General features: G+C 52.2%; 1 protein-coding gene across 1 annotated transcript in view; it reads right to left on the bottom strand.

Moving 5' to 3' along the window:
• The window catches only part of EPHA8 (EPH receptor A8), a 56,151-nt gene that overhangs the window by 10,739 nt on the left and 20,350 nt on the right, over positions 1-25,062 (bottom strand). The window contains exons 3-10 of the mRNA XM_040084628.1: positions 22,305-22,968; positions 8,834-8,989; positions 6,142-6,477; positions 3,872-3,996; positions 3,584-3,746; positions 2,458-2,554; positions 1,741-1,808; positions 515-640 (exon numbers count right to left, since the gene is read on the bottom strand). Of these exons, the coding sequence (XP_039940562.1) occupies positions 515-640; positions 1,741-1,808; positions 2,458-2,554; positions 3,584-3,746; positions 3,872-3,996; positions 6,142-6,477; positions 8,834-8,989; positions 22,305-22,968 (1,735 nt within the window). The remainder of the gene's footprint in view (positions 1-514; positions 641-1,740; positions 1,809-2,457; positions 2,555-3,583; positions 3,747-3,871; positions 3,997-6,141; positions 6,478-8,833; positions 8,990-22,304; positions 22,969-25,062) is intronic.

A 25,062-nucleotide genomic window follows, 5' to 3' on the forward strand; every position in this document is an offset into this window, starting at 1 on the left:
GCTTTTAATGAACAAATTTGAGAGTCTCAGAGCAGCCAGGATGACCCTCATCACTGCTCTGGGTTAAGCCCTCGGGGTGCTGCTGGTGAAGTTCCAGCTCCAGCTCTGCACTGTGCTTCCCCAAAAGCCCCTGTTCCTATGCAAAATTCCCTTTTGTTCTGAAAACGTGCATTTCACTCGCAGTTTCATTTGCATCTTGTCACCCCAGGTTTTTTCATGGGCGCACGTTGGGACACCCATGGGGACAGGCTGAGCCATCTGTTGTGCCAGCCTGAGCTGCCAGTGCCACACCTGCTGACGAGCAACCCCCTGCTCCAGGCTGCTCCAAAGGGTTTATTTCACTCCCCCAAACCCCCACCTGACCCAAGGTTTTGATCTCACAAGGATAAGGAGCAGATGAAGCCCTGCTGAGCAAGGCTCCGGTCCCAGCGGGCCAGGGGCACGGCGCAACCTCAGATCATGGATTTCCCTGAACAGACACGATGCAAAGAGGCAGCTGGGCCCCAGGACTCACCAGACCCAATGACCTTCTCAATCTTGATCCGGGAGGCCTCTATTTCACGGGTGAACTCATGCACAGCTTGGCAGGGGTCCTCGTACGTGTGGGGGTCCACGTAGAACTTGGACTCAGGGAACTTCACTGCCGGGTTTCAAAGTGGAGAGAGATCACAGAACTCACAGAATTCACAGAATTCACAGAATCACCAGGTTGGAAGAGACTTTCAGGATCATCAAGTCCAGCCCTAACACCTCAACTAAACCATGGCACTGAGTGCCACGTCCAGGCTTTTTTTAAGCATGTCCAGGGATGGTGACTCCACCACCTCCCCAGGCAGACTATTCCAGGACTTTATCACTCTTTCTGTGAAAAACCTTTTCCTAATATCCAGCCTATATTTCCCTTGATGCAGCCTGAGGCTGTGTCCTCTGGTTCTGTCAGTGCTGCCTGGAGAAAGAGCCCAGCCCCAGGTGAGCACAGGCACCTTTCAGGGAGCTGTGGAGAGTGATAAGGTCACCTCTGAGTCTCCTCTTCTCCAGGCTGAACAACCCCAGCTCCCTCAGCTATTCCACACAGGGTTTGTGTTCCAGCCCCTCACCAGCCTCATTGCCTCCTCTGGATGGGCTCAAGCGTCTCAATGTCCTTCCTAAACTGAGGGGACAGAGCTGGACACAGCACTCAATGTCCATCCTAAACTGAGGGGACAGAGCTGGACACAGCACTCAATGTCCATCCTAAACTGAGGGGACAGAGCTGGACACAGCACTCGAGGTGCAGCCTCACCAGTGCTGAGTACAGGGGAAGAATGACCTCCCTGCTCCTGCTGGGATGAGGGACACCCAGCAGCAGGGAAGGGGATGGGCAGGGGCAGGACAGGCTGAGGAGCCACGGAGATGCAGCACAAGGAATCCTAAGTCACTCTTCGGCCCAGCAGCATCCTCAGAGCAGTTCAGGACCTGTCAGCCCAGGTGTTCTCCACAATTGTCCCCCTCCATCACGCCCTGCCCCTGGCCTGCTGCCAGGGATGGTTCTCCTGCATTCTCAGTGCACACTGTTCAACTTTTCCACCCCATTACCAGGATGCCCCTGGGTTAGATCACCCGCTCAAGTCTCCTAAGACATGTTCCCAGGAGGAAGCAAGATAGAAAACCCTTCCCCCTGGAAACCACAGCAGTGTCAGCGAGTAACAGCCCATCTCTGCCCATCCATGAGGCTGGGGTCCTTCCCAGAGAGTGTCCTACCTTGCCCATTCTGATAATGCATCTTCTCCTCATCAGAGTCCTGGAAAGCCTTGCTGTACCCACAGTGCCTGCCACGGGAGGACAGAGTCACAATAGGAGCCCCCATGCCTCGCTCCCACAAACATTCCAAAAGCAGGGCAGAGGGCAGTGCATGGTGGGGCTGTGGGCAGCCAGAGAAAACACTTGGCCATCCACCAGCTGCATCCCTGCATCTCGCTGGATCGATACTTTGGTCAGGATCAAAGTACCCTCCAGGTGCTCCCCAAGGCTTGGCAGTGCCAAAAGCATGTGTGCTCCACACGCCTGGCTCAGCCATGCCCACACAGAGCTCACAGGCTCCATTGGATCTGTCTGCTGGAGAAAAGATCCCTCCACTCCTGACCTACCCACCAGCCCATCCAGTCAGCTCTTGTACTGGTACTAGTTCTGGTACTGGCGTTGCTCTTTCTACTGATATTCCGTACATTATATATTATAATATATATACTGATTAATTACTGTTCAGCCTGCTGGCATGAGGGGAAGATCTGGAGACTGGCTCTGCCTCAGGGAAAGTGGTGACCTTTAAATGAAGTCTCTTGGCTGCTTATTAAATCTGGACTCATGGGTGCTCTGGACAAACTGAAAGGAGAAAAGTTGTGCCCAAGTTCCCCCATCCCCTCTTGCCCCTGTTGGAGATCTCTAAAAAACCCCCCTGGCCTCCAGAAAAAACCTTACCTCTTCTTGCAGATCAGAACCACCAGCAAGGTGACAAGGCCAGCGATAAGTGTCAGGCAGATCCAGACAATCGTCATTGTGTCGTACCGGAGGGACACTGGAAAAAGCAGGGTAGGAAAGGGGGTGAGCTGGAGTGGGGAACACACTGCTGAGCTCAGGAATGTACCTACCCCATGGTCTTCAAAGATAAAGCCTTGGGCTGACAATGGGGTCATGGTTTTCAAAGATGAAGCACTGTCCCACCTATTCCCAGCTTTGAGCCTCTCCCAGGGGACAGGGACCATTCACATGTGGGAAACCAAGGAGAGCTCTGAGAAAGCCATGGTTCCATGTGACAGCTATAGCTGGTCTACGGCTGCACAGATGAAATTAGCCATTACAGACAGCAACTCAACCAGCCTAGCTCGTTAGAGAACAGAAGTAAACATTATAGAATAGAAGTAAACATCCCTGGACACGATAATGGTAGAGGAGATTCAAATACATATCGTGGGCCAGGGAACTGGGTGGTGCTGAGCCCTCAATCATGTGTGTAAGCGCAGGAAATCTGAACTCCCTGTAAAAGGGGAATCCCAACAATAAACTTTGGCTGCTGCTGCATGAACTCAGTGTTCTTGTCTTGTCTGTCACCAAAACTTTGACAGCGACACAGCAAACCAGTACAGAGAGAAGACTGGAGCCTCAGGACATCTCCAGGTCTGCCCTGCCCTAACTGCTGCATCCTTCCTCCCTCTTAATTCTAACAAGCATAGAATCATTAAGGTTAGAAAAGACCTCTGAGATCACTGAGTCCAACCATTCACCCAGCATGGCCAAGGCCATCACTTAAACATGTCCTCAAGCGCCACATCAACAGACCGATCGAGCACTTCCAGGTGTGGTGTCCTGGGCAGCCTGTTCCAATACGTTCCTTCAGTGAAGAAATATTTCCTATTATCCAACCTAAACTGTTTCAACTCAAATTTCCTCTTGTTCCAAACACACCAGGAATGCAACCTCAAGCAATCCCTGCGGGCTGAAGTGCCAGGGCACGTGCCTCCCTGTGTGGCAGAGAACAGTGGCCATGGAGAAGGGCATCACCAGGCTCCAAGCTCCCTGCCCCACACTTCCCACACCCCACACTCACCTGGCTTCCCCGTTTCCACCTCCACAGTCTGACTGAACCTTCCACAGCCGGCAGAGGTGCGAGCCCGCACCTGGAAAATGTAGCGGGTTGCAGGTTTGAGCCCGGAGACGGTGGCAGTGGTGCTCTTGGATTTCAGAGTTGAGTAGCTCTGCATTTCCTTATCCTGGGCAAAATCAATGACAAAACCTTCTCTGTGTCAGCACAGCGACCACAAAGCCTTCCAAAGAAGCCCCTTGTGCAAGGCTGGCTGACAGCAGGGGCGTCCCTGAGAATCAAGCTCGGTGTTACCTTCTCGTAGTACTTGATCTCGTACTCCAGGATGATTCCGTTGGGCTGGTCCGGCTCCTGCCACAGCAAGGTGACGCTGTTCTGGCCTGTGCTCTCCTGATGCACCACCACCACCTGTGACGGGGCTGGGGACCAGACACGGCGGGTTAGGTGCCTGCTGGGGTGGGGGCAGCTGGAGACAGCAACGGGGAAGGGTGGAGCCAGAGCCCTAGGCGGGACCCCTGGCTTAAACCAGGTTTCTGGTTTAATTGAAGTGGAGATGAGTGAGGTGATGGGGATTGCAAACAGGCTTTTCCTTGTTTTGGCTGTGTCAGTGACCAGCACCCAGGAGTGGTCCCTCAGCCCTGGAGGGCAGGAGGCTCTGTCACGAGCAGCAGCTGGAGTACAGTAGCTGAACTACCAAATTCCCAACCCTGCTGCTTTCACAGCACCTGCTCAGAATCCTTTTTGTGGCTGAGTGGTCAAAAATGGGAATATTCAGCACTTCCTGAGAGCATTTCCATCTGAGGAAGCAGGCTGAGGAGGCTCATCAGCACTTAGAGGGATTGTGAGGGATCGAGCCAGCAGGACTGAGCCATTTCCACACGCTACAGAAGTGCTGCAGGCTGGCATTAGTGACAAAGGGACTTGTTCTCATGCCAGCCATGATCTATCCAGCAAGGCTCAAGTTCCTCCCATGGGTACCCCTGCCACAAGAGCAGAAGGGGCTCGGCATCACGGGAAGTTCTTGTGGGCTCATTTCAAGCTGGGAGGACTGACAAGGAGGGTCAGTCCCTGCCCTGATCTCTCTGCCCACAGTGTGCTCCATGGAAAAGTGCCATGGAGCAAAGCCCTGTCCTGCCTGGGCTAGAGCACTGCTCAGAGGAATCTCCTGGGGAAAAATCATCTTGCAGTGAGGAATTTGCAAAGGTGAGACGTGCATGGGAGAGACTTTTCCCAGCAAACATTGCTGTCACTTGCCAGGGCTGGCATTCAGTGTGAGATAAGAGCTGAGTATGAACGGCTGCCTGGCCCTTTGGGAAGGGACAAAAGGCTGGAGGATCAGCCTGAAACATTCATGCTCCACTTAGTGTTCCTGTCAACAAACAAGTGTTCTCCGTGTCCCCTGTCTCCTGCAGAAAAGGAGCCTCCAACAGAGGCTGCAAGCTGAAGTGAAAGGAAAAGGACACGGTGAAGCAGAAGCAGAGAAGGCTAAGAGTTACCTTGGAGCAGCAACTTGTCCCCAGCCTGTCCCAGCTCCCTGAACCCATCTCCAGCAGCAGAGAGGACAGGGCTCCCATTTTGTGGCCGTGCCAAGCCCTTCACCAAACCAGCCCTTCACTGCTAGAGCGGGTTCTGGCTCCCACAGACACTGCCTGGAGCAACGCCAGAGCAACATCAGCATCTCCCCAGGGTGATGGGAGGATGGGTCTGCTCCTCCTACATGTGGGTTTCTTATCTCCTTTTCTTCCTGTTAGAGCTGGGATTAATACACGGGAGTTGCAGTTTCATGTTCGGACTCAGTGTTTATTAATTCTTATCTATAGCACAGTCTCAGGAGTCATGAGCTCTAAACTAACAGTGTAGAAATGGAGGTGCCTCTATCTCTTTCCAAGGTCTTTTAAGTGCTAATTACCCAATAATGAGATGACATCTATATTATTTATATATACTACATATAAATATATATGTTTATATGTATATATGTAAATATATGTGTATGTATAAATATATGTATATATAAATATACACATGTATATATACATAATACAGCAAACCTATATATATAGCAATAATATAATAGGTAATATAGCAAACCTGTATATATTATATAATATATTTATTTATATATAAAAATATGTTCTATATAAAAATGTTTATATTTATATACTTATATACTTATATATTTATATATAAGTATATTTATATATTTATATATGTTATGTTTTAAAATATATATTATAAACATATAATATATATGTATATATTTTTAATATATACATACACACACACATATACACACACATATACATATATATACACACACCTATATTATTTATATATATATTTATATATACATTTATATATACTTTTAACCCAATAATCAACCACCCAAGGCCCACAATGTGGACCTTTTCCACCCAATTAGAAAAAAAACCCATCCGAAACCAAGAAGAAGAAGGTGAAGAAGTAGTACTCAGCCAACGCCCTAAACCCTCCATATCCCCCCCCATACATTTCATTATATACCAAAACCTTAAACCCCAATTTCCCAGCGTTACGACACCTACCTGCCTGGTTCGTGGTGATGTTGGCCACCGCGGCTCTCCTGGCCTCCAGGCTGAGGTCGGAGACGCCGTTGACGGCCTCCACCCAGAAGGAGTAGTTGGTGTGCGCCAGGAGGTTGGTGACGGTCAGCGCGCCCTGCACCAGGCTCGTCTGCTGCGGCACGAAGCGGATGCCGCTGCCGCAGGCCTCGCAGGGCCCCGCGGCGCCCGCGCAGCGCCGGCACAGCACGTTGTACACCACGTCCGCGCGGCCGCCCTTGTCCAGCGGCGGGCCCCACTCCAGGGTCACCGAGGTGCCGTTCACGCTGGAGATCAGGTTCACGGGAGCGGAGGGCGGCCCTGGAAGAGGAGCGGGGATTCAGGGAGAGCGAGGCCTGCTGGAGTGTGGAGGCCTGGGATCTGATCTTACTCTCCTTGCGTTAACTCCTCCCTTGACCCAAACCCTAAAACTCCTCCCCTGCGATACCCCATAAAACCCCATGACCCTGGCCCTGCGAGCCCTCTTCATCTTCACTCCCCCCTCCCCAGCCCTGGGGGAAATAAATGGATTCTCGAGCTTAACAAAACAGAGACTCGTCTCTGTGTGTTCCCATGCCGGCAGCTGTTACCTCCCTGGATGTTGTCCTACTCTTTCAGCCTTCTGACTGTTGGCATTTTTTGTAGCAGAGTTTTCTCACAGATTGTAACATTAAAAAAGTGATTGTTTTCGCACTCCTCCTTGGAGGAGGGACAATTGATGGACTTCTAGTTTGACCAGTGGGGTCGGGGATGTGTCAACCTCATTCTCCAATCCCTGGTCATTGTCCAGAATCTATATAATCGAGGTTGGAGAAATAAACTTCCCTTCCTTTTGCTCTGACTACAGTCTGCGTGAGATCATTCTTTTTGTGTCCTCTAGCAACACCTGGACACGATGAGCTCAGTAGCCACTGGGGCATTGGAAATGGTGGAGCATGGGACCAACGGAGATGAGCCTTGGGCAGCAGACCCGAGTGCACAAACACTGCTGCAAAGGATATGGCGTAGGAATGCACCCCACACCTGAGCAGGTGTTTCCATATAGGGAAAAGTTTAAGAGTCGTCGCTTGTCGTTCTAATAAGGTAAAAGGACCCAGAAACTTCTTTGCTCTCCTGGTGGTAACTGCCTCAGTGCCAAGACAAAAACACTGAGGGGTCTCTTTAGCTGCTCCTCAGAAAGGCAGCTATTCTCTATTGGACTGTTTGCCAAAAAAGCCAACCCAAATCCTTCAGCACCTAAGGAAGAGCACGAGGCTTCTCTGTGCATTCTTGGGGTGCTGCAGCAGGTGTGTGGGACCTGTCCCTACACTGTGCACGGCTTTAGTCTTTTGTTTTTGTATTATTTTTCTTCTTTTATTAAAACCTCTTTGCTTTTTCAAGACACACTGGACCACGCCGTCTCGCTAAGTTATTTAAGCCATTTTCTGTGAGGTGCTGGATGCCCTCAGAGGTATTGAACCCTCGCAGAGCTGAATACATCTGGCTCTTTGAGAAATTCAATAATACAGAACTGCCCGGAGAAGTGAATGTGCTGGCATAAGACAGCAAAGACACAGGCAGGGCTCAGGGTGAAATGCCTTGGAGGGTAAAAGGATCTGGATCAGGATGCCAAATGCCAGATAGCCAGAGCTGATGTTAGCTCTGGAGGAAGCAATGGTGATGCATGAAGATTTTGGGGGCAGAGCCACAGTTGACGAGCTGGATACGCTCACCTAAAGGGAAAGGTGAACACACGTTCTCTTGGCGGATGAATAAACTTGGGTGGATGTTCCTTAGGGAAACACAAGTAAGGTGCTGCTTATCCCTCCTTCACCCCGGCCTCAGCTAGCACTGCCACACCTGCCTGTCCTCCTGGAGCAAGTGCAGGAGGGTGTCTTGGTTTAGGGTAAATCTGGGAGAAAACTTTGAACAGGGTGCCCCCGGGAAGTAAACTTAAACAGCTTGTTAAACTGTTTGGTTTTTTAACAAACTACTAAAAAGTAGAAAAAACCAATTTATTTAACAAACAAAGTGCCCACAACTACAAAAAATGAATAATATAAAACTTCTCGTCGCTCTAAGGTAATATAGCAAACCTAAAAGGTTCTTACAGGTGTAGCTCGGCTCTCTCAAGCTCTTATTAGTTCCTCCAGCACTAGAAAATGCCAAAGCGTAAGCTCCTGATGCTCCTTTAGGTTTATTAGTCTAAGACAGGTTTAAGCAGTCTTAAAAAAAAACCCAAAAAAACCTCCCCAACCCCCCCCAAAAACTAATCCAAAGAACTTTTCAACCCCAGCTAGCTAAAACCAACTAAAAGCACAAAACCCCTCCATCCTGCTAACTATCTGTGCTACAAACAACGCACTCCAGAAGCCACACTGTATAAAAGTCAAATTAGTTTCTCAAAACAAACTCTGCGCTTCTCCTTCTCCCTGCTCCACTCTCAAAACCAGTTTCAAAGATACACTGCACAATGTCTAACATAAAAAAAAAAAACAAAACAAACAATTGAAAATACAAGCATCATAAAGTCACCTTAAAACAACAGGGCAGCCAGGGGTATTCAGGAGGTACTCAGGTGGTACTCAAGGGATGCTCAGGGGATACTCAGGGGATACTCAGGGTGTACTCAGGGGGTATTCAGGGGGTACTCAGGAGTGCTCAGGGTGTACTCAGGGGATACTCAGGAGGTACTCACGAGTGCAGGCGGCCGAGGGCGGGTCCTGCACGGCGCGGTAGAAGCTGCTGTCGCAGTGGCACACACGGGCTGCCCGGCTCTCCGAGTGGCTGTGCAGGGGACACCTGGCACACAGCTGGTCCCCGGGGGCTGATTTGTAAAATCCCAGCTGGCAGGCTGCGGGGAGAAGGGCACGGGTCAGAGGGGCGTGCCTGGATGAGGATCGTCCCACAGCTCACAGCATCACCCGGCACAAAGCTCAGCTGTGCTCCCCTGTCGTGCACGGCCTTTCTCCCCTGCCCTCCAGCTGCTCATCTGGAACCTGGGCTCTGTGGAAACATCTGTCCCCCCAGCTGCACTTACTGCCACCCATTCCCCACGGCTTCACAAGCAAACCCGGGTGCCTCTGCTATTCAGGAGCTGCCTGCAAAGCTCCAGGTGTTCTTGTGCCTGTGCCTGCTGTCCAGCCACTGTCTGCCCTCAAACCATGCAGCACTGGAAAGCTGCTGGCAACTATCCCAAAATAACGTTTATGGGGCAAATTTACAACGCAGTCCTCACTTGGTGGTGGTTGCCACAAACATTGGCGTGCCCAGGTTCCCAAAAGCATCTGTGTGGGAAGTTTCAGTGATGCCTTGGAAGGCTGACCTGAAACAGAGACTGGACAGAGCAGGAGAATAAAGCAGGTATTTATCGAAAGACCTGCAGGATCCACGTTGGGCAGGACAGGGCCTGGCCAGGGCTGCACCTAAGGTGGACCCAAAATGGTCACAAAATGGCTGGCTGGGCACGAGATCTTAGTAAGTTTTGGTCCATTTTCACATTGGGGTTTAATTGTCCAATTGCAGCTCCAGGCTGTGAGGTCCCATCCTTCTTGTTCCTCCCTCCAGCCACCGTGGTTTGAGCTTTTGGGCCTGAAAGTTGTCCTTGGTGTGCAGCAGGAAAAGGATTTGTTTTGTGTCCCTGCTGTGTGCAGAGAGCTACCAGCACTGAATGTGAGCTCAGAACTGCACCCTGGGCAGCACAGAACCTGAAACTCATGGAAGCTAAAGCTTAAGGCATCACCAGAAATTAAACCTCCACGTGTGGGACATGGTACATGTCTCTCTGCAAGACCCTGGGCTGCTGCCACACAGAGCAACAAGTTCCCTTGCACAAAACAACAGGGAAAGGGCCTCTCTTGTTGCACAGCACAGCAAAAAGGCACTGCACACATTCAGGCCAAATGAGAGAGCATTGGAAAAAAGGTGTTTTCTTCTGACAATACAACCTGCCTGCAGTTCCTCTGCCTCCTCCTGCTGCAGGAGCTCATCCCACGCCAGGTCTGGCATGGCTCTGCTCCCTCCCAGCACCCTCTCCCAGCAGCCTCCCGGGCAGATCGTTTGTCACACAAACAAACAGCTCGTCTCTCGTTAAAAAATCGATTTGCTCAAGAGTGACACGTGGCACGTCAGGTATCTGTCTGGGGGTGGGAGGATCTGCCCTCTCCTGCAGACTTAGATTCCAAATAAAGGAAAGCAGGCTCTCTCTGGGTCCCCGTACTCATGAGGTACTTTTAGGACCAGCTCCAGTGATTCAAGGATTATTCCTGACTCTGACTCATCTCTGGTTTTTCCCACTGAGGTAGTAATACCTTCATTTTCTCATCTTTACCTCCAGTGGCCAGATCTGCATACAGCCTCAATCTTTGCTTTCAGGCACGTAAAAAGAGTTTTTTTGTGATCCAGCATCCTCAGCGGGTTGCACCCCTCCATGCTGTTCATTCTGTTTCAAGGTGCTGATTTATTTTCTTATTATTAACACTCCTTTCCTTGCCACAGATCTCCCTGGACTGACGCCACCCGCATATCCCACCTGTCACACACTGCACAGTGACACAAGGGCCTTTTTATAACTGAGCCACTACAGCAGTGGCAGCTGAAGGCAGTGCTCCAGTCACACATCCCTGGCGTGGGGAGCACTTGTGGGGCCCTCTCCAGGCTCTGTCACCAGTTTCTGTGGCACTTTTGCACCAAAATGCTCTGTTAACAGCAGGGGAGTGATTCCACTGGCAGGATGGACACGTGCTGCACGTGCCAGAGATGGTGTCACAGGTCGGGGTCACACCTTGGCACAGCAAAGGCCAGCAGTCCCAGACTTTGTTCCTAAATTTCTGCTCCTCCACTGCCCAAAGGGCATCAGGGCAAGGAGCAGAAATGCTCAGACTTGGGGATGCAAGGGAAGGCAGACAGGAAATTGCAGCAGCTTGGGGCTGGTTTTGTTCCCTGGCTCTTCTGGCACCTTTCACCTCCCAAAGGGAATCAGGAGAGGAGAGAACAGGGGATGCAGATTTCAGGGGAGGTTTGCTGCCCATTTCCAGCTGCACCAAGGCCAGTCCAAGGCATTTGGCAGGCTCTGGCCTGACTGGTCCTGATGACACCAAGAGATTCAGAGACTCTGCCCCGATGCAGCACCCTCCAGTCTGCAGCCCACTGGTTTTGGGTGTAAGGCAGAGATGAGCACAGATACACCCCGTTCTCAGATGGAGACAAAGCAAGAGAGCTGGTGAAAAAAAAAAAACCACCAAAAACCCAACCAAACTCCAAAATAAATCAGAAGAAAGAAAAATTCCCTGTTGTTTTCAGTGTGGGAAAGGATGAAAACACTGCATGAGCACAGCTGGGAGCTGAGCAATGGGACAGCCCCAGTCTGGGCAGGTGCAGGTCAGGAATTGCTGCCTTTAACTGGTGGGAATGTCCCTTGTACCTGCAAACCACCATCATGCAGCAACCAGACTTGTGATTCCAGAGGCACTGAAGTGGTTCCCTCCACCACTATTTAATTAAGGGCAGAGAAATCAGTGCTACCTCAGGTAGGGAGAGACAGGCAGCAGGCAGGATGGGAACATGGAGCACAGCAGATTTGCGCAGAGCAATTGTAATCACTTAGCATTTAATGCTGTAAAAAAACCCATTAATTACCTGTAGCAACGAGTCACAATTATTTTAGATGCACTCAAGGGGAAAATTATACTAAATGACAAATTGCAGGTGAATTTGTGCACCGGGGCAGAGCCATCGGGAGCCAGCTCCTGGCACGTGGACAGCATGAGCACGCAGGGAGGGCTGGGGAGCACCTGGGGCTGGGACAGGCACTGCTCTGAGTGTCTCAGAGCCCACTTTGGAGGGCACTTTAGAGACCTCTGAGTGTCTCAGAGCCCACCTTAGAGGGAAGCAGGACACACGTGCAAAACCTTTCACAGCCACAGGAGAGGGCACCAGCGCAAGCCTGCATATGGTATGAGATGCCCTCAGTACAGGATGCCAGGCATGTCCTGCTCTGGACTGAGCTCTCTCATGCCATGCCAGTGACATGTGGAAGACCAGGACCTCCCAGGTTAGCTCTGGGAAGAGCAAAGAGCAGAGAAGTGACCAGCAGGAAAAAGTCAATCAAATGCACCAAGTCTAAGACGCACTGGGCTCCACAGCCGTGGTTGTGGCACACACAGAAGCCTCCCAAATCTGCAGCCACCCAGCAGAGAGCTGCAGAGTGGATGTACTGCTGTCTCCACGGCAGTCAAACTATAGCCACCTGCCAGAAGTGCCCTCCCTGGAGCCCAGGGGAAGGTGAGGGTTTCTTTTATTCCCGTTGTTTTATGTGATTGACACCCTTGCTCTGAGTGTGAGGATCTCAGGTCCTGCCTCTTTGTGAGCCACCAGGAGCGCTGCTGTGTCCCCAGTGCCACCCCTGGTAACAGCCAGCCCTGGCTGCCTGTCCCCGCAGTTTGATCTCACATGCACAGGGTGATTTTGCAGTTCCAGCCCTGGCTGCCTGTCCCTGCAGTTTGATCTCACATGCACAGGGTGGGTTTGGTGTTCCAGCCATGGTTGTCTGTCCCTGCAGTTTGATCTCACATGCACAGGGTGAGTTTGCAGTTCCAGTCCTGGCTGCCTGTCCCTGCAGTTGGATCTCACATGCACAGGGTGGGTTTGGTGTTCCAGCCATGGTTGTCTGTCCCTGCAGTTGGATCTCACATGCACAGGGTGGGTTTGGTGTTCCAGCCCCACCTGCCTGTCCCTGCAGTTGGATCTCACATGCACAGGGTGATTTTGCAGTTCCAGCCCTGGCTGCCTGTCCCTGCAGTTGGATCTCACATGCACAGGGTGATTTTGCAGTTCCAGCCCCACCTGCCTGTCCCTGCAGTTGGATCTCACATGCACAGGGTGGGTTTGGTGTTCCAGCCCCACCTGCCTGTCCCCGCAGTTTGATCTCACATGCACAGGGTGGGTTTGGTGTTCCAGCCCCCACTTGCCTGTCCCTGCAGTTGGATCTCACATGCACGGGGAGGTTTTGCAGCGCACATGGGACAGGGGCAGCCCCTCACCTGCCACTCAGCTCAAGACTTGCACGCTTACACTTTCCCTGTAGCCCAGACACCTGTGTGATCCTAGTGTCACCAGCAGAGCCCACAAAACCCAGCACTGAACTTGTGCTTGGCAGAGCACATCTGACAGTGCACCTATGGCACAGGTGAGTCCCCAGTGATCACCCCAGACCTGCCTGTGTCTATCTCATGGGGCTCCCTCTGGTTCCACCACCCTGCACTGCGCACCTCGCCTGTTTTCCCAGCCCACCAGCCTCACCCTCATGCATCACCTGCCCAAAGGACCCCGGAGCAGCAGGTTTGTCTCAGGAACAGTGAACCTGGAGGGATGTGCCAGACATCTGGAGTTCAGTCCATTTGTTTCACTCCCTCTCCATCCTCTGGGGACAGGACAACATCTGCTAATAAGCTGGCAGAGCTCAAGAGATGATGGATGGACCTGTCAAGGATACGCTCGCAGGGAACGAGCTGCTGCTCTCCCTCTCAAGTGGCTGCTTGGGAGCAGGGTACTGCAGGTGGCCCTGGTGGGACCACCCAGGGCTGCTCCAGTGGGCCTGCAAATGCAAGCACTGCCCCCACGGCACTCTCTCCTGGCTCTGTCCTCAGCACAGGAGGTGAGGGCATGCCCAGGGTGAGGGCATGGCTGAGGGTGACATGGGGCAGCTCTGTGACACTGGTGCCACCAATTTCCCCCCCCCTTCCTGACCCTTCGACAGGCCTGGGCACGTGCCAGCAGCAGAAGAGCAGTCATGTGTCTCCCTTTGGCCATGCTGGGAAGAGATAGAGATGGAAATAAAGGTGTCACAGCCACCGTGACAACCAGAGACAGGCACCAGTCCCAGAGCCCCCCAGGCTGCACATGCCAGCACAGAAAATCCCAGCCTCCTTTCAATCCAGTTTCAGCATGATGCCTCAAATCTCAGCTCCCATATGACACAGACACTGAAACAGAAGCAGGCTATTCTCAGTCATGTCATAAAATGAGGCATTTACCTCATTGCCCAAAATCTTCTGGTTTAGCAGGGCTGTGCTCCCGTTTCCCTGCAATCCCAGGTCAGCTCGGGCTTGGGGCTGTTCAGTGGCCTGGGGGGAGTTTAGGGGCCTGGCTGGGCTGGTGCTCTCAGTAACCTCCTGGTCCTGAGGTCATGCCTCACCCCACAGCTCTGCTGGTGCTCACACACCTTCCTTGTGCTGCTTGTCCCCTCTCTGCCTGAGCCCTGGTCACCTGTGGCCCCACATCAGCCTGTCCACAGCCCCACTGCCACCTTGCACAATTCACAGCTCTTCCCAGCCCCAACACAACCCATCACACCACTACACACCCCTGAACTTGTCTCCTATCACCCCAGACTCCACTTCACATCACTTCCCCACTTCTTGGCCCTTCTTCCACAATTAACCCTCTTCACACCCCCTTGCACCCCCGAGTCTTTTAGAGGGGGGAACAGGAGGACTTTTTTGCCCCTGTGCTTGGGGCACTCAGCAAAAGGCACACACAGCACAGGACACCCTGCATCCTTCTTGCTAACACCCAGATTTCACTGCCACCAGTTGTATTTAGTAGGGTCCTGCCCTTCCAAGTGGAGTAATTCCACCTGTAGTGCTGGGAAAACTGGAACCACGGCTGTACAGACTGGCTGCATCCCAAGCTGGAAATCTGCATGATGCTGCCATAGAAAATTCAGCAGGTCTTGGAGTCACAGAATCACCTAGAATCACACCTCTAGCCTTAGAAATCCAGAATCCCAGAACGGTTTGATTTGATTTGGAAGGGACCTCAAAGATCATCCAGCTCCCCTGCCCTGAGCAGGGACACCTTCCACTACACCAGGCTGCTCACATCCCCGTTCAGCCTGATTTCAGTGCTGCTGGACACACAACCAACTCTCTTCTGCTCTTCCTCACATCTTAATATAAGAAAAAAATAAAAGCAGGAAACACCCAAATCGCAGTTTGCTACGAGCGCTGCTCTGCTGCCTGGTGCAGACATTGTTCTGTGGGAGTGGAGGGGATGCTGTGCAGACTTGTGTAGGTGAGACAGCCTGGCACGCTCAGAGAAGAGGCTTTTTTAGAAAGCTTATCCAGGGAAATGCTACAGCTTGCTGGAGCAGGATGGAAACAGGCAGCCTAGTGCCAAAATTAGAAAAAAAAGCTCTTTCCTAAATTCAGTCTTGCCAAAGAGTTTTAGACAGAAGCATCTAAAGCTTCTGAAAAAAAAAGCAAAACCCCCACAGATTTCACCAAACCCAGAAGAGTGTGGAGGAAGGCGTGGGGCTGAATGGGACACCCCTGAAGGTGACAGTGCTGCAGGTAGCTCTGTGTCCCTGCTGCGACGAAAGAGGAAAGGACACCCAGAACACCCAGAACTCCATCCCATCCCTGGCAGGGGCTGGAATGCAGTTTGGGGAGGGTGTGTGAACCCTCTCAGCACATCCATATGGCTGTGCATGTGGAGAGGGGCTGAGCTGTAAAATGAGGGTGCCCAGACATCCCAGGGCCAGCACAGCTGAGCTCCACCAGCCTTTGGATCCCTTTCTCCTTCCTGGAGAAGTGTCAGCAGCAGCAGCTTGTTTTCAGCAGGGGAAGAAGCCCTCACACAAACAGTGCCATGAGTGGCATCTGCAGCTCCTGCCAAGGGCAGAACAAGTTTCTGGCAGGGCCCTACTGCTCTGTGGGATGAGGAAAATCTTCTCCATGCAAGGTAATCCCACCAAGCTTGAGTGTGCTGGTGCGGAATTTGAGATCCCTGTGTGTTTCACTATCCCCAGGTCTTCCTTGTGGTCTGCGTCTGAACCCCCCAACAACAGCTTCCCAGGCACCTGCACACTGGAAATCCAGAGCAACAACCTGTGTTCACCACCCAAAGGCGGCCAAGTTCTGTTGGGAGAGTTCAAAACAAAAATCCCCAAACCCCCACCCCGCCCCAGAAAAAAAAAATCCAACAAACAAAAAACCCCAAACCAACAAACAAAAAACACCCAAAAACCCCACAAAGAACAACAACAAACCCCAAAACCAAAACCCAAAACCCCTCCCAACAAAAAGAAAACAACCCAACAACAACAACAACAACAACTAAACCACCCCCCCCCCCCAAAAAAAAAAAACAACAAAAAAACCAACACAAACCCAACCCCCCCAAAAAAACCCCACATTCCCTAACTGGTGAATGTCTTTATCCATCACAGCCCAGCTGCTCTTCACCACTTCTCAGAGGGCCACAGAGACCTGCTAAGCACAAATAAAATTTGATTAATCCCCATCACTACCCTGAACTCCAGCTTGCTATCATTCTCACCCTTCATTTCTGTCAGCGCTGAAGCACAGGAAACTCAAGAGGAAAAAGTGTCACACAAAACATTCAGCCAAGGACAAACCCCACAGTGTTGTGTTGGTGAGACACAGTGGTGCTCTGCAGACACCTCCATCCTTTTTGTTTGTTCCTTTGCAGAGAAATAAATCAATGGGTTTAGGTGCTGGGGTTCTGGCTTTTGGGGGAAGAAGCCTTTCCTGATGTAAAAGGAAAGAGAGCAGGTTTAGATGGGATATTGGGAGAAATTCTTCCCCGTGAGGGTGGGCAGGCCCTGGCACAGGGTGCCCAGAGCAGCTGAGGCTGCCCCTGGATCCCTGGAAGTGTCCAAGGCCAGGCTGGATGGGGCTTGGAGCACCCTGGCACAGTGGGAGGTGTCCCTGCCATGGCAGGGCGTGGAAGGAGTTGAGCTTTAAGGTCCCTCCCAGCCCAAACCTTTCTGTGATTCAGTGTTCCTAGATAGTTACAGCTTATGTATCTTGGAAGACAAACTGGTTTTTTCTTTCTTTCTTTCTTTGGGAGGATGCAGAGCTTTGGGATAACCAGGAGGTGACACAACCTCATCAGCCAGTATTCCCTGTATTTTACACAGCAGCTGAGGGGCCTTGCAAACCACAATGAAAATCTTGCCAGCCACTGACTTTTTTTTGATTCCCTCGTCTGGCATCACAGAAAAGACTTTCGCATAACTCCCACAGCACCACTTTGGAACTGCTCCTGCCCTTGGAAGCTTTGGCTTGGTACACTCAGGGCAGAACCCCTCTGTGGGGGACACCCAGGGCATTGGTGCCACCAGCTCTGAGTGGCACAGCCTGGGCAGCAGGCAGGGGATGCTGCAAGCAGATGAGGCCGTGGCTGGGACTTGCCATGGGTGTGCCTGTAAAGGTTTTGGCTTCATTTCTTCTCTGCTGAGGTCAGGATGAACAATACTCGGGAAATACCAAGCTCTGAGTTCGGACTTGGAATGTTTATTGTATCTTGGAATGTTTATTATATCTTGGAATGTTTATTATATCTTATCTATTTGCAGCATTTACAGGCTCATGCACAGTGAGCTCTCAGAAAATGAAGGTAAAATGGAGTCCTTCTAACTCTGCCCAAGGTTATTTAAGTGATAATCCCCCAAAAACAAGATGACACCTATACTATTTATACTTTTGACCCAATAATGACCACCCAAGGTGCACAATGTGGACCTTTTCCACCCAATTACAGAAAACCACCCGAAACCATGAAGAAAAAGGACAAGAAGAAGGACAAGAAGAAGGACAAGAAGAAGGACTGACACAACACCCCAAATCCTCCATCTCAACTCACATGTACTACTATACACTAAATCTTAAATCTAAGTTTCTAGCATTCTGACATGTGCTGCGACTTGCACAGAAATTCCTCTTGAAATCCACACCAAGGAAACTGAAACGTCTCCCAAGACGTTTGCTCGGAGCTGCAATAACAGGGCAATTCTCACAGCATCATGGAATCTCCAAAAGGTTTGGGTTGGAAGGGATCTCAAATCCTCTCATTCCACCTGTGGCAGGGACACCTTCCACTAGACCAGGCTGCTCCAAGCCGCATCCAGTGGCTTCACCTGGGACGTTTTTCCAGGTGTTTCCAAGGCTTTCCCTGCCCCTGTGCCAGGCTTTGCCCCCAGCACAGGTCATGGGGCGCAGCTGGATGGGGTTTCCCCTCCTCTGACACAGCTCTGCTCCCCCCTTGCCCCGCCAGGTGTGGGACTTTCTTCATAAATGTCCATGGACACAAAACTGTATTCACAAGCACATAATTACCAAGCTGGGTATTTTCTCCTCTTAATTAGCAATGCCGTGGTGCCTTAATTGCTCAATTAAAGTTGCCCACAAGGAAGGTTTAAGGTACATTAAATCTGTTGATTGGTTCATCAGCATGAATCCCACCAACTGGAAAAAATTAACTGGCTTCCAGATTGCTAACCAGACTCTCCAGATCCATTTCCACCAGCTGTGTCCCAGAGGAGGCACGAGAGAGCTCAGCAGTCCTTTGTCTATTCCCACCTCTTTTTCATTTTGGAGGCTGGATGGGAAAGGGTCCCAGCAGTGGCAGTGTCCTGCTCTTCTCTTGTCCAGAGGAAAAAAAAGCCATTTTCTTGCTGAAGCAGAGCTGGGTGAAGCCTAACCAGGGTCAGACCCTCGTTCAGCCACACACGGCAGACCGGTGTTTGGTGGCTGCTCTCACTCAGGCTACGAACACCCATCCTCATGTGCAGAGGGGCTGCTGGAGCAGGAGTTAGGAACTGCTCAGTTCCTGCTCCCTCATCACCGCTTTCCATCCAAAGGGAACAGCTGAACTGAAGGTCCCAACAACAGCAGAGGGAAAGCAGCCAGAGCAACCAGAACACCCAGAGGATAGGATGCCTGTTCCCAAACTTCAGAAACGGCTCCTGAAAGCCATGGATATTCAACAAAGAAGCTCTTTGGGAGTGGAATTTTTGCCAAAGGCTCCTCCACCCGCTCTGACAACGGGGAAGAGGTCCTGCCCTCTCTTCCACTTGTTTATTAACAAAAACCCTTCCTGGGAGATTCTGTGCTCCACGGCTGGGTGCTGGATGGGTTTGTGTCAACTCACAGGGAGCAGCCATAGCACTGATGCTCCAAACCAACTCCTTCTGTGTGTACAACCTGGGAGCAGCTGAACAAGTTTTAGCCCAACTCGAAGTTCTTCCTCACTGACAGCTGGTGAGAGATGCAGCCCAAGAAATAATTCAGATTTGACTCAAAAGGGAGGACCCCGATGAAAGGACCATGGATTTACATGGTCCAAGGACCAAGGTCTATCCACCAAGCACCACAACCAAAAGCCAAGGTCCTGGTGGCTCAGGAGCCTGGCAGCCCGCCCCAAGAGGGGCTGACCAGGACTGGCAGGAGGGATGTGGCTGAAGAGCCACTGTCCCCACCTGCCTGAGCCTCTGTGTCCACCTCTCCATCCATCCACACACAGGACAGGGTACTGGTGTCCCAGCCTTTGGGGAGGTGGATTTGTGCCCTTCCCTGTCCACTGAAGCACAACCAGGCTCCCCTTTCCCATCCCTCTAATTGCACTGACCTTATTGAAATGTGTCATATTTGTCCTGCACAGCAGCTGCATATCAATAAGGGGAATTATGCTGATTGTCTCCTTATCTGATAAATTGTCGGGACAGATCCTTTTCCCTCCTGCTCTTGCTTGTTCTGCTGTTTAGGCAGAGCAGTTGCTATTTGCTGTGTGTAAGAGATGTTAATGTGTCATGTGTGGACTGTTGCATTTCAAGGAGGAAAGAGCAGTTCGAGGCTCTGGGTGAGGGAAGAAAAGTCCTTCAGAACCTTGAAAACAGAGGGAAAAACAAGTGGGCCGTGCTGTGCCAGGAGGGGCTTTATCCTTGGGGTGGCTGTGGCACAAGATGCTCTGTGGGACTAAATGCTGGGAAGGTGAGGAGCCAGCAGACCCCAGGTTGCCATCAACAGATGGAAGGAATTCCGGAAAGAATTCAACATCAACTGCAGGAATTGCAGCTCAAATCCCACTTCTGCCCAGTAAGGTACTGTCTGGGATGAGAGGCAGAGGGGATCCTGATGTTCCTACACATCTTTCACCACGTCCCACCTCACCTCACCCCTCCCTTCCCAGGTCTGTGGCACTGCCTCACTTCTTCTCTGAAGGGTTGGGAAGAGCTCTGGCTATGGTCCGGTTTCCTGAGCTGTCTACCAACAGTCTGGCAGGCCCTTAGAAAAATGAATGTTAAAAAGGAGGGGGAGAAACCTCCGCTGTTCAAATATCTTTAGCTTTGACAAATAAGGCGTCCGGCTGTGAAAGGCAGAAGGAAATTAATTTGGAATCATATTTTAAACACTGCCATAGAGGCAAAGTATATTCTCTAATTTCTCCTGCTCCACACCTCCTCTCCCCAAGCAAAAAAATGAATTTCCCTGATATTTATAGAAAGATTATTAGGGCCACAAGGAGTGATTTATATCATCTCATCCCTGTGACCGAGAATGAAAAATTGCTGGGGCGACAGCTGCTGGAATCCTGCTTTTGTCTGCCTGACAATTAAAACGGCTAATTTCCAACCCCAACAGATCCGCCGGGCTTATAAATCATCCCCAAAAGGCACTTTTCAGCCTGAAAAATGAACTCTGCCCCAATCAGGCACAAGATTAGAGATTTGCATCTGTTTGCCTTCACGTGTAAATGTATGGCCTGCTGCCCCACCAAAGGAGATGCAGGGAGGGTGGTGCTGCCCCTGTTCTCTCGACGTCGGCTCATCAAACTGTGCTGGAGCCAGAAAAATGGAACAGGGAAGGCAGGAGACAACACTGAGGTCAGAGAAAGTCCCGTGACATTTCTGTCCTGTTTCTGATGCCACAAGGCTTAGAGAGTTTTACCAGAGACTTTGCTGGGCCCGTGCCTGGGGACATGTGCTGGACCAGGCGTCCTCCCGTGCCGTGCCTGTGGTAGGAGCAATCCCACCAGAAATGGGCAGGAGGGCAGAGAAGGGGCTCTGCCACAGCTTTCCTGCCAGGAGAGAAGGAATCCAAGGAATCACACGAAAACGAGGCAGGCAGAGCCCAGCAGCAATGCCACAGCCTTGCTCAGCTTTGGGCTGGGAATGTCCCGGGGCAGAGCGTGCAGTGCAGGACTGATGGAGGGGAATACAAGGAAGGGCTGTTTGGTCTGGCTGAGCCAACTTGCAGCTCCTTGCAGTGGTGGGGCTGGCACAGCCAGCCAGGAGGCCAGTGCCAGTGCCCCCTCCTGCAGCAGCACACGCCTGGCTCCACATCCATCTTGCACCGACTCTTTAACAGGATGGAAGACCTTTACTGAGTTATTAGATCTATCCCAGGACAACTTCCAAACCGACTGTCACAGACAGGAGGAGTTTCAGAAAAAAGCATTTATTCTGCCCATCCTTCCCACTCTGCAGCTGGAGACCTGCAGGAGCCAGCGTGGGTCCCAGCAGCCCCAGCATCCATCCCAGTCTGGTGTCGGACGTCCTAACCTTGAGTCAAGTCTCCCTAAGACAAATGCTCCCTCCACTTGACGTGACCACCAAACTCAAACAAAGGCCCCGCACTCGTATTTGTGCTGCTCCCCCTCCACGCATCCCACGAAGAAAGAGAGAGCAAACAAATCCGTGTGGAGGGCTCTCCTGGGGAGCCCGTGCTCTGTACACACACCTCCCTGTGCCTGCTGCTGGTCACCCCACTCCCTTATCACAGTTTGTTCAGCTGGCAGCTCGAGGCTGCCCAGTGGCACCGAGGGCCCCTGGGATGGCTCCCCACACCCCTGGATGAGAGGCTCTGCAGCAGCCCCAGGAGGTGAGGGATGGACATAACGACCTTGTTCCATGAAAGCTCGGTGTTTTCCTTTTTGCTTTCCTCCCTTCTAAACCCGTTTCAGCAGCTGGTGTTTTGGAGAAGCCAAGTAACGCCTTGCCGGAGCACATCAGAGATCTCAGCACCAGTCAGAGCTGCTGGGGGCACTGGGATCCATGGTACAGAAAGATGGAGACAGAGCAGCCCCTGTCCTGATGCCAGCCAGTCCCCATCCCAAAGCCATGCCCTGTGCACCAGGACCTGTCAGAGCCACAGGAACTCCCAGGGAGTTTGTCAGTGATACCAACCACGCGTTTTGGAAGCACGAAGCCAGCCAGTAAAGGCACAGACAGCCCCGGGCCTCCACAGAGGCCGGCTGTCCCAGTTTCCATGAGCAGGCTTCTGCCTTCAGCCCTTCCCCAAAGAGGCAAGAGCCCATTGCAGCCACCCCTCCCCTTGAGGCACTGCAGGCAAGAATTAGGGACTCACCCATGCAGGAATCTCGCTGCTCCTCATAGCCAGCACTGCACACGCACTTCCCGATGGGCACCAACCACTCTCCCTCGGCACTGCAGTACATTTTGGGGGTGTCCCTCTCCTCTGAGTGGCCCACGCACTCTCCCCTCACTTCCACCAAGGAGGACGAGTCCGCCCCGGTCACAGCCTCGGAGAAGGACGCCAGGTTCCTCACCGTAGCCGGGCACTTCTTGTAGTACACCCGCACCGAGACGATGGCAATGCAGGCACCTATGTCCTGGAAGGCCAGGTAGAAGCCCCTCTTGCTCAGCGGCCCCACGCCCCGCACCTCTGTGTTCAGCTTCAGGCGCCGCACTCCCAGGTCCACGTTGGTGAAGCTCTCGTCTGCTGCGATCGTGTCGATCTTCAGGAACTGGCTCTCTCGCGTGCTGGTGCCCAGGTCCCGGTCGGACTCCATGTAGTAGAGGTTGAAGGTCTCCTTGCAGGTGCCCAGCACCCCTGGCATGCTGTTACAGTCCCTCAGAGTGAACTTGATCTCCGCGTAGACCCGGTGCGCTCCGTCCCGCTGCACCCAGTTGGTGCGGAGCCAGTTGTTCTGGTTGGGGGTCATGACGTTACAGACCTGGTAGGTGTGGATGGGGCTGAAAAACTCATCCATTTCATTGATGGAATCCCACTGCAGGACAGAGAAAAAGGGTCACTCCAGATGTTCCCAGCCCCTGGAGGAGCGGGACGCGTGCAGGGGCGTGTGCCATCTCCCACCCCTCTGTGCCTGTGTCTGCATGGGAGGTCACTGCTGCCACAGGGCAAAGGGAAATGAGGAGCACTCGTTAGCTGCACTAATTTGGGCAGTGTCCTGGGCTGACCTTGTGATGATGGAATCCCCAATCATCTGTTCTGTCTTGTGTTCTGTACCTTTGGGACTGGTTCTAAGGGTGAAGGGGGTAAAGCAGAAGTGTGGGGTTTGTTTGCAGAAACTGCTCTGACTCCTCCACAATCTGCTCCTGGAATGTGCTGTCTGCAGCACAGACAGACAGCGGGACAGGGATCTCCTGTGCTTTTAGTTAGTTTTAGCTAGCTGAGGCAGAGAAGCTCCCTGGACTGTTTTTTCTTTTTCTTGGGACTGTTTAACCCTCCTCTGGACTTAAAATCCTGAAGAGCACTGGGAGCTCACACCTGCAGCCCACCGGAGCCCAGGATGGCATTTTCCAGTGCTGGAGTGACTGATACGGGACTGGGAGAGCTGAGCTACAACCCACAGCAAGGACTTCCTCAATTTGCCATCTCTCCTCAGAGTGGTGAAAGGTTTTATTGCTTCATATTATTCACTCTTTATGCTTGTGGGCACTTTGTTTGTTAAATAAACAGTTTTCTCTGCTTTTCTCTGAGGAGATTTTTTTCCCAGAGCAGTTGCAGGAAGGGCCATTTGGGTTTGCTTCCCAGAGGGAAGATCGTGCTAAAGGCAATCCTGCCCCTAATATAGCTGTGTTATCAAAGAGCAGGAACAGCCTTGCCAGCACAGCTATGAGGGTGATAAAAGAGTGAGTTAGCTGGTAAGGAGTGGGCAGTTGAGGTTATTTGCAGTTTGCTGGGTGTGCTGTGAGGAGGAAGGGACAGGAGGTGGTGCAAGGGATAGAAAGGGTAAGATATTGCACAAGGGACAGAGAGGGTTAGGTGGCCATGACAGGGACAGGTAGGAGCGAGCCAGAACTGCAGAAGGAAGAGAGGAGAAGAGTTGGGGCACTGAATCTACAGACTGGCTGCTGGCATGAATGACCAGGCCCTGAGAGCAGTGTGGACCTGCACGTGGGATTGCTGTGGAGAAAAGGTGTGAAGGACTTTTAGATAACAACCAGCCGATGCTTGAAGCTTTGTGACATTTCACCGAAGCACTCTGAGGCGCGTGGCCGTCTCTACAACGACAGAAAGGGGCCAAGGCCGTGGGTGTGCTTGGCTGGAGGGATGAGGGCAGCACCCCTCAGCTTCCCAGCGCAGGGATGAGCCTGTCGGAGGTCTGTGACAGCCAGGACCCTGTGCTGCTGCCTGCTCAGGGGCACAGGGGCGCTGGCAGCGTGTGCGAGCAGCACCAGGCACCGGGCAGCTCCTCGCTCCCACACCCGCTGGTGCTCCGGCTGCCGCGCTGCTTCCGAGGGGCTGGAAGTCGCTGTCGAAATTAATCGAGCACAAATTAACACAACATCTGTCTCCTGTCTCTCCCCTGCCGAGTTTCCCCCCGGGGGAAGCGAAGCGGAGCCGCGCACGGGAGGAGATGCAGGAGGTGAGGGCCGAGCTGTGGGGGTGGGCAGGGCGTCCCGCCGCCACGCACAGCCAGCTCCCCTCAGCAGGGCCTGGGAGGTCAGGGCTCTCCAAGAGGGCCTGGCAAGGCAAAGGTGAGGTTGTTGTGCACACCAAAACGAGCACTCCAGCTCGTCTGGTTGGTTTTGGTCTCCAGGCATTCATTTCTCTCCCAAATCTGGCAGAGGAGGTGCAGCTCACTTGCTGTCCTCACAGGCCTGTGGCAGGGCCAGAGCTGGCGGCATCCTTCCAGGATACTGGGAGATAAATGAGATAAACAGGAGATAAATGCCCACCTCCAAGCACCAGCAACAGTCGGTATCAGCCACGCCTCCAGCCCCGGGGTGAATTTGGAGAGTTTGCATTTGCACCAGCACTCTTTCAAACTTGGTGCTTTTCGTGCACAGCAGCTGCACCGTCAGCTCTGTCCCAGGGTCCTGTGGGATCCCAGCCTGAGACCAGCCCAAAATACCAC

Source organism: Hirundo rustica, chromosome 22 (assembly GCF_015227805.2).
Source record: "Hirundo rustica isolate bHirRus1 chromosome 22, bHirRus1.pri.v3, whole genome shotgun sequence".
Classification (NCBI taxonomy): domain Eukaryota; kingdom Metazoa; phylum Chordata; class Aves; order Passeriformes; family Hirundinidae; genus Hirundo; species Hirundo rustica.